General features: G+C 38.0%; 1 protein-coding gene across 1 annotated transcript; it reads left to right on the plus strand.

Moving 5' to 3' along the window:
• Positions 1-14: 14 nt before the first annotated feature.
• Positions 15-6,080, plus strand: LOC106161559 (protein amnionless-like). The gene is made up of 11 exons (XM_087003911.1): positions 15-727; positions 1,043-1,206; positions 1,455-1,548; positions 1,891-2,114; positions 2,288-2,437; positions 2,699-2,795; positions 3,086-3,168; positions 3,387-3,513; positions 4,634-4,898; positions 5,102-5,312; positions 5,665-6,080. The coding sequence occupies exons 1-11, from the start codon at positions 676-678 to the stop codon at positions 5,752-5,754; spliced, it is 1,557 nt and encodes a 518-aa protein (XP_086860037.1). The 5' UTR covers positions 15-675; the 3' UTR covers positions 5,755-6,080.
• Positions 6,081-8,088: the final 2,008 nt, after the last annotated feature.

The following is an 8,088-nucleotide window of genomic DNA, read 5'->3' on the forward strand; positions in this document are numbered from 1 at the left end:
TCGTGCACCACTTACTATCTGATTCCGTAACTACAACAATTAATATTTCGCTAATGGAATAGATGTAATTTCGTTCAGGTTTTAAGATATAGCGAGGTTCACTTCAATATGAAATTTCAAAATATGGAGATAAGGGTGTTTCGAACGGTGGACTGAATATTTATGCCTCTGTGAGTGGATTTATTGATACTTCTGCATTGAATGAAGCCACTTGAACTTTGACCAACCCTAATCGTGAATATCTGCAACATTGATGTTATTTAAAACCAAGGTATTTATCTGATGACCAGTCTGGCACTAACAGCCACTTGAAATATTCACTACCGAATAGACCCTTAAATCAGTCGTCTAACTGATAATTCTTTGGAGGGTAAGAAGTAATTTACCACACACTCAAGACTAAATAGGGGGACCATAACACAGTAAACATTCCCAGATTTGGAAACCCCGATTATCTAAACTTTGTCTACGGTTGTTCAATTTGGAAAACGTAAGATGCTTTGCTTATATATTTGACGGAATCTCAGGGTGCTTGCTGGGCACAACATTTATTGGATATTTTCTAGTCACGTCCACCCCTCGAAAATAGTAGTGAATGTTTCATCTTGGTGCTATACCAGAGATCTTTTCCTCAGTATTTATTTGTAAATTTTGTAAAGGAAAACGAAGTCAAGCATGGGATCGAATGCGGCATTGGTTTTAACATGTTTATTAGCTATATTAGCAGGTAAGAATTTAAGAAGGGCCGGTTATAGAACCTTGCTTATTTCATTTTAACAAGGAGACGCCCGGAATGCGCAGCTCTTTGTATGTTTTAAAACATACCTCTATGTAGCTCTATTTTTGCAAGCAAATTCACTAGCAAGTGAAATATTTCTTTGAATTCACACCGATGTAATTTGTTTGGAAGGTCAGAAAATTTCAGTTAAGATGATGAAAATATAAAGGTATTACAAAAAGATTTTTTTGGTTGAAATTGAGCGCACCTTTGTACCACAACCATTAATGTACATTTTATCCATTTATCATAAAACAACAACAGAAAACTCAACCGGGCAGGTTTTTAAGCATTGGAAGCGGGACACTAACTTTTTCAACGAGGAGAACTGGGCAGGTGGAAAATTACCGTGTCCTGCCAATAAAATTGTTTTCCCGGCGTCCGCGCCCGCGGTCTACTTCGACCAGGACATGACGTTAAGAGAAATGGTAGGTTTCACAATAATGACCGCTTTAATCTGCCTTAACAGTTTTGGCGATTTTCAAAGCAAACTTAAGGAAAAGTACAGTAGCAGTTTTGGAAGTATTTACGATCTCTTTGTTTTGACATATCTTTGATAAATAATCACAACGAATCCGATAAAATGTGCAGGTATCTGAATTATACAACCTAACTGTATGAACCTTGTGTCTGATTTAAGAATGAAAATAAATGACATCTTCTCCCATTTTTGTAGGTGTTTCCATCTGATGGTTTGTTTGTGTTTGAGCGTGACCTAAGCATATCGTTCCTCAGTTACCCCACCAACGATGACAGCTGTCCGGAGGGAGGTAAGTGGCACAGCCGCTTGTGAAACTCTCGTGTATATCTTATTTTTCACCAATTAAAGGATAGGTTTTTATATAAGCTCTTCTGTTACTCACAAATACTTTGACACAGATATGTCTCCTGTATGGTGTTCAATTTGTATAACTATTTAAAAGATATGCCAATTGAAATTTGGTGTTCAAAGTCAACCGTTAAATATTGATGTATCGATCATTGATATTCTTTTTGCTATTAAGTAAAACGTTCATCTTAAATCCAAACATGAGTGCAAAATTCCCTGCAATCAAGTCCCCACATTACAAATCTCATTTAACTCCCATAACCAAGATTTCAATGTATTTTAGATGTTCATTTCGCACAAGTTCAGCCAAAACATTGGTATGATCCAGATAATTGGTGTATTCCTTTGCACGACTTTGATGCCCAGTGCTTGGATGTTGATCTTTTGGACAGCGAAAAAGTACCTTGCCGTAACGATGACGTCATCTTCCCCAGTGACAAAACCTTCTACGTCAGCTTAGATACTGACGTAGAGATAAGCATTCGGAGCCTCAGGATCGGATATACGGTAGGCTGGATTGGCACTCTATTAACAAAGCACTTGCAGGATCAGTAGGTAATTCAAAGAGTTGCATTTGCTGTGCTTTGTTTCGACGACAAAAATTGAATAATAAAAAAAATGTTCATTCTTGTCCAAAATTTGTTCAAATAGCTCGCAAATTTGCTTTATTTTAATTTCAGGTTTATGACACTGAGCAATTTAAACAGTTCCTAACCAGTGACTTAGGGAAGAAACAGTTTGTGCTTGCATCGTCTGCCAACGACGTGACAATTCACCGGGGGTACTGCAACAACGCCACCGGATGTCCATGTGGAAATGACAGAGGGGCGGTGAGCTATTAAGTTGAAATTCAGCCACACTTTCTTCATTTCATTATTATTGTTTGCTTACCTAAGGAGACTGGATACATATCATGTATTATGGTGAATATCTATATGTGCTATGGTATATATCTATCCATCTTATCACACCAGAAGCCCTTACGTTGTTCAGTCTGACCTATACAACATAACCGTATAACCGGACACACACACAAACACACACACACACACACACACATATATATATAAGACTATTCCAAAAATTTCCAGATTCTTAACAAAGTTTGCTCCTTCCAAAGATCACGATGTGGATCCACCCCGTGCACTTCACCCTTCACTCCTGTAGGCCACTGTTGCTCACTCTGTGGTAAGTCACCAGAAATTAATACTATCTTAGACCAGTCGGAAAAAATTTAAAGCTCAAAGAAATCTTACTCTAAATCATCGTCTTCTTCAAATAAACGTTTCCTGTTCATTACATTTTTTACTTTTTTCTAAATCAAAGAGAGCAGATATAACAAATTAAAGGAGATGGCTTGACATAAACTGATAGAAATAAAGAGTGCAAGGTTGTCTTCACACTAAAAATGACTTTTTAAAAAATATTCAGGAGATTGTAAACGTTCAGAAATACAAAAATATTTGAATCTATTTTAGGCGCCTTGCTACTGATGACCTATAATGTGAATTTCGAACTGGTTAAAATTCGTAGAACAGCGTTGGACAAAGTGGCTTCTGAGGTAGTAGCAGTAGTAGCTAATGATTGTAATAGCGAAGATTTCATTTCAGTAATAGTGTTCACCAATTTTTTAATGCAAATGGAAGGCCTATGTGTGCATGTTGCGAGGTGCAAAGTCAAGCTGGGATTTCTAATAAATTTTATCAGTGTGATATATAATTACACTGCTATTTTATTCCTGAACAAAAAGAACTCGCATTTGTTTTACAATTTCAACAGGCCGAGTTCAGTGGTGTGAAAGTGATAGTTTCAAAACGATACGACGACAAGATCCAGATGGTAGTGAGAGACAGCAATGGGGGAATAAACGCAATCAAGCTGGCCTCGTGGTTCAAGGATCTAATGGGTAAAAAAAAAAAAAAAAAAAAAAAAATATATATATATATATATATATATATATATATATATATATATATATATATATATATATATATATTCTATTTACAGTAACCGATCTATTGTGACATGGGGAAGTAATTGTTGGTTTCTGTAACTGTATGGTCGCACATGTAGTGGCAAGGGAGAGAGTCATGATCACCCTGTAATACTTGAGCACTGATACCGTTTTGACAGAGCAAAGTGATGAATTGTTATCTGTTGCGTTCGAAAGCCACCCTGCGTTTCAGAGGACACTGGAAACTAGTAACGAAACCGAGAGTCGGTGTAACAGAGAGTCCAGGTCCGTAGCCAACAAATTCAAAAGGGGGGTTCTTTTTCTGAAAAAGTGGACCTTTTACAATGAAACTTATGTGTACCTAGATAAACTGGCTACGGGTCTGAAGTCCTTCTCCATTTAGGTTTTATGGTTATGGTTACCCTGACCTAGGTGGGTTAAAATCTAGGGCGAGGCTTACCTATACAAATGAATGGGAAGCGTTGGGGACTCCCTGACACGTTACAACGGCGTGGTGGCTGTAGAGAAGGCGATGGATTGAATAAGTCACTTTCTTACCTGCATCCAGTCTTCTTATAATGACCCCACGCCCTTGTGTATCGCTTGGGGAGGACAGTCGTGCGCGTGAGGGGGTCACGCTGAACCCGTAAATTAGGAAGTTGGCCCGTACATGTACGTAGTTTTCTTCGCGGTGACTACTCGTCTCGCTACAAACTGAGCGTATAGGCTCAAGTGCGGGGGCACTCCCGAATCAATCTATAAAACAATTTATAGTCTACCCTTTTTTAAAGTATCAGTTTATTAACATTCAAAATGCTGATGCGCGGATAAAATATTTTGTCGTGATTGTTGCGTAATGTCGATGAATTTCATTGCGTTGCGCTTCAGCATTATACCTATAAACTTATTTAAACAAACTGACTTGATGTTACAAATGTTTTTTCACCTTGAGATACACTTCATCGAGCTGTTTTTCTACTTGAATCTCAGTGCTGGCATGTGACTGACTTTTATGCATACTTCAAAGATGCAAATAAATGCGTTCAGGTAATCGGTAAACTCTTATTTGTAGACACGCAAGGCACAGCCGGCTATGGAGTAACTAGTGTATCAATGCAAACGTCAGGGACCAGCGTTACTCCCATCACAAATACCCCTTCGGTACCTGAGAAGAGTCAGCAGCCCGGGGGTAGTACTGCGGGCGTCGCACCCACTGCACAAGCAGTCGTCCAGGGTCCGCAAATGAGTGTTGCAGGGATCGCTGGCATCATCCTGGGAACCACGGGATTCTTTATTGTACTTATCATCTGTATGGTGTGTTTCCTCATATGGAAAAGGTAGGTGTTTTAAGATGCAGTTGTTTAATGCAAATTCTTTTTTAAGTCTCAGTTAGATGCAGGTCTCTAGGTAAAGTTTGGTCAATCTTACTGAACTTCAACCTTTATTTATTATAGAAGTATATAAAGATGTACCTCTGAGTTTATCATTATTTTACCGTGCATTCGGTAAATTCTCATTAAAATTATCATTATCAATTCAGGAACGCCAATTTCCCTCTCATGTGGTTCAAGAAAGGTGACGTAGAGCTCAGTGACGTAAATGTCGGGCGGGGTTTTGACAACCCTGGTTACAGCGAGCATCACGGCGGACACATGGGACCTATGGTGTTCTCTGAGCTTCAGCGTCGTGAAGAGACTGAGCCGACTGATGACGGTGGCTATGATAACCCACTTTATGGGGGACCCATTGCAGTAAGTAAAAAATTAAACCATCACCATGCAGAATAGATAAGGTTGCATTAAGTGTATGCATGTTAAATATGAGACGCCTAGTAAGCATAAGGATGGAGGGGGGGGGGGGGGACCATCCAGAAAAAAAAGCGATGGGTGACTCCTCTAGTTTCCTGCGTTTATGACTGGCGTAGTTAGGGTAGGAGAGGAACACTACCCCATCCAGCCTCATAAGCTATGGATTAAAAGTGTACGAACGAATTTAATGGGGGTATATTGCAAATAGCACAAACTGAATTAAAGCCAAAATGACAACATCTGATACTGACTTTGATTGAACCAGTCATTTTGATGTTTGTTTCTTTTTTTGTAGGACAAACTTTATGCCGATCCCGCGAAAAGCGCCGATACCACTTTCAGTTTCAGCAACCCAGTTTATGGAGATGAGGATAGCACCATTTGAAATGAAAAACAAGCACGAATATCTGCAGACCGTTAAAAATCCGGCAGCAGTAAAAAGTGGAATTTTTACCCTGATTATGACATAAAGACATTCTGCAGAATCAATGGATTTTGATTGTAGAATTTTTTTGTCGTGTTGTTCTCTATTATGATGTGTAGAAAAAAAAAAGGCTCATCATATAACTCTGAAATATAACTGTAATAACAGTAGAAGCTAAAAGATAATTTAAAAAGTAAATGTTATTTGGATGATTTGGATGAAGTGAATTTTAAGAATCCAAGCTAGCAGAAACGTGTGTATTAATAAATATATATTTGTTAGAACATAATATTTTTCACGAGGCATTTGTTGTACAAAAAGGGTTTTACAGGGGCGGATCCAGGAATATTTGAAGAGGGGGGGGGGGGTCCCCGGTTGGCGTGGGATTCAGGGCTCGCTTTAGGGCCCCGAATTTTTTTGGTTTTTTAGCGGGCGAACGGTGCCATTTGGTACGGTTTAGTACTATAAATACGCTTGTCAAAATTCTAATTTCAAGAGGGGAATATTAGTGTAATTTTTTTTCAGACCCCCTCCCCCAACCGACCCCACCTCTAAATCCGCCACTGTGTATAGGTATTTGGTTTAAATGTGTTTGTTATGGAGTTATGAGCCCCTAATTACAAATTTTCATAAAACAAAGGCATTATTTTGCTTCATCAAGGATAAAATCTGAACTAAGCCTTTAAAAATATTGCTGGACTTTGGAGTACTATACTAAATGGTGTCATTAAATCGGCGTTGACTGAAAGCTGTTACATAGTCCATTATGGATATTGTAACCCTTTATTATCATCCAGATACCGAAAATGAGGTTTTTCCTGCATCTATTGTGTTCAATAATGCATCTCTCTTTGTGCTGATTTAAAACAATGAAAAAAAAAAAACACGAAAATATAAATTATCGGCGTTCATATTTTTCGTTGCAATGAATTAGCATAGGCATCTTAAAGCCTTAATCGTCAATTTAACACCTTTCTACCGTATTTTGAGGTGAGATAGCAATTGGTATGGGGCTTAACTCCTTCCCTGAGCATTATTTTATAACGAAAATTTGCGTACTTGACCAGGAGTGTATAGGCTACAATCCCGTGTCGTTATTTTGGTTTAAACGTTTTTGTTATGAAGTTCCTCTTCATGTGCCATCACCGATTCGATGTTTGACGAACGATGATATTTTGCCAAAGGGTTCTATTTCGCGCCCATGACCAAAGGAGTCTTGTTGGTAATTCAAAATTGCCAAGAAAGGACTTTCGTTGTCTGCCACGGGCACTTTTGCCAGGTATTCTACCGCTAAGGCGAAGATCTTCTAATCCCTCTTTTCTGATGCAATGTCCCATGATCATGTCATGAAGTTATGAACCCCTAATTACAAATTTTCATAAAACAAAGGCATTATTTTGCTTTATCAACGATAAAATCTAAACTAAGCCTTTTAAAAAATCGCTGTCTGGGTTTTGGAGTACTATACTAATTGGTGTCATTAAATCGGCGTTGACTGAAAGCTGTTACATAGTCAATTAAGGATATTGTAACCCTTTATTATCATTCAGATACCGAAAATGAGGTTTTTCCTGCATCTAATGTGTTCAATAATGCATCTCTCTTTGTGCTGATTTAAAACAATGAAAAAACCCTCGAAAATATAAAATATCAGCGTTCATATTTTTCGTTGCAATGTATTAGCATAGGCACTTCAAAGCTTTAATCGTCAATTTAACACCTTTCTACCTTTTTTAAGGTGAGATAGCAATTGATATGGGGCGTAATTTCATCCATGAACAAGATTTTATCACGAGAGTTGACCAGGAGTGTATAGGCTACAATCCCGTGTCGTCATTTTGGTTTAAATGTTTTTGTTGTGGAGTTATGAGGCCCCTGTTACAAATTTTCATTAAACAAAGGCATCATTTTGCTTTACCAACGATAAAATCTGAGCGAAGCCTTTAAAAAAAATCTCTTGCTTGGTTTTGGAGTACTAAATGGTGTCATTAAATCGGCGATGACACGGTGATCGTGGGTGCACTATTAAAAGATAATTTTTTTCGTTTTTACCCCATAATCGCAATTATGACGTTACTCGTTAATTTAGTCACTGAACACTGAAGATGTAGGCCTATTTAATACCCTAAAGAATGTATGTAAGGCATATAAGGGATTTTAGGCGAAGGGTGACAATATCCTTAAAGGGATAATAACTCTTCGTATGAGATCTATATTTCACAATAAAAACATTGTGAATAACTCATAGAAATATAATATATTCTGTTTTACCACAAAAACGGCAGTTATACCTAT

The sequence above is a fragment of the Lingula anatina genome, chromosome 2 (genome assembly GCF_051362555.1).
Source record: "Lingula anatina isolate TDL-2025a chromosome 2, LinAna3.0, whole genome shotgun sequence".
Classification (NCBI taxonomy): Eukaryota; Metazoa; Brachiopoda; class Lingulata; order Lingulida; family Lingulidae; genus Lingula; species Lingula anatina.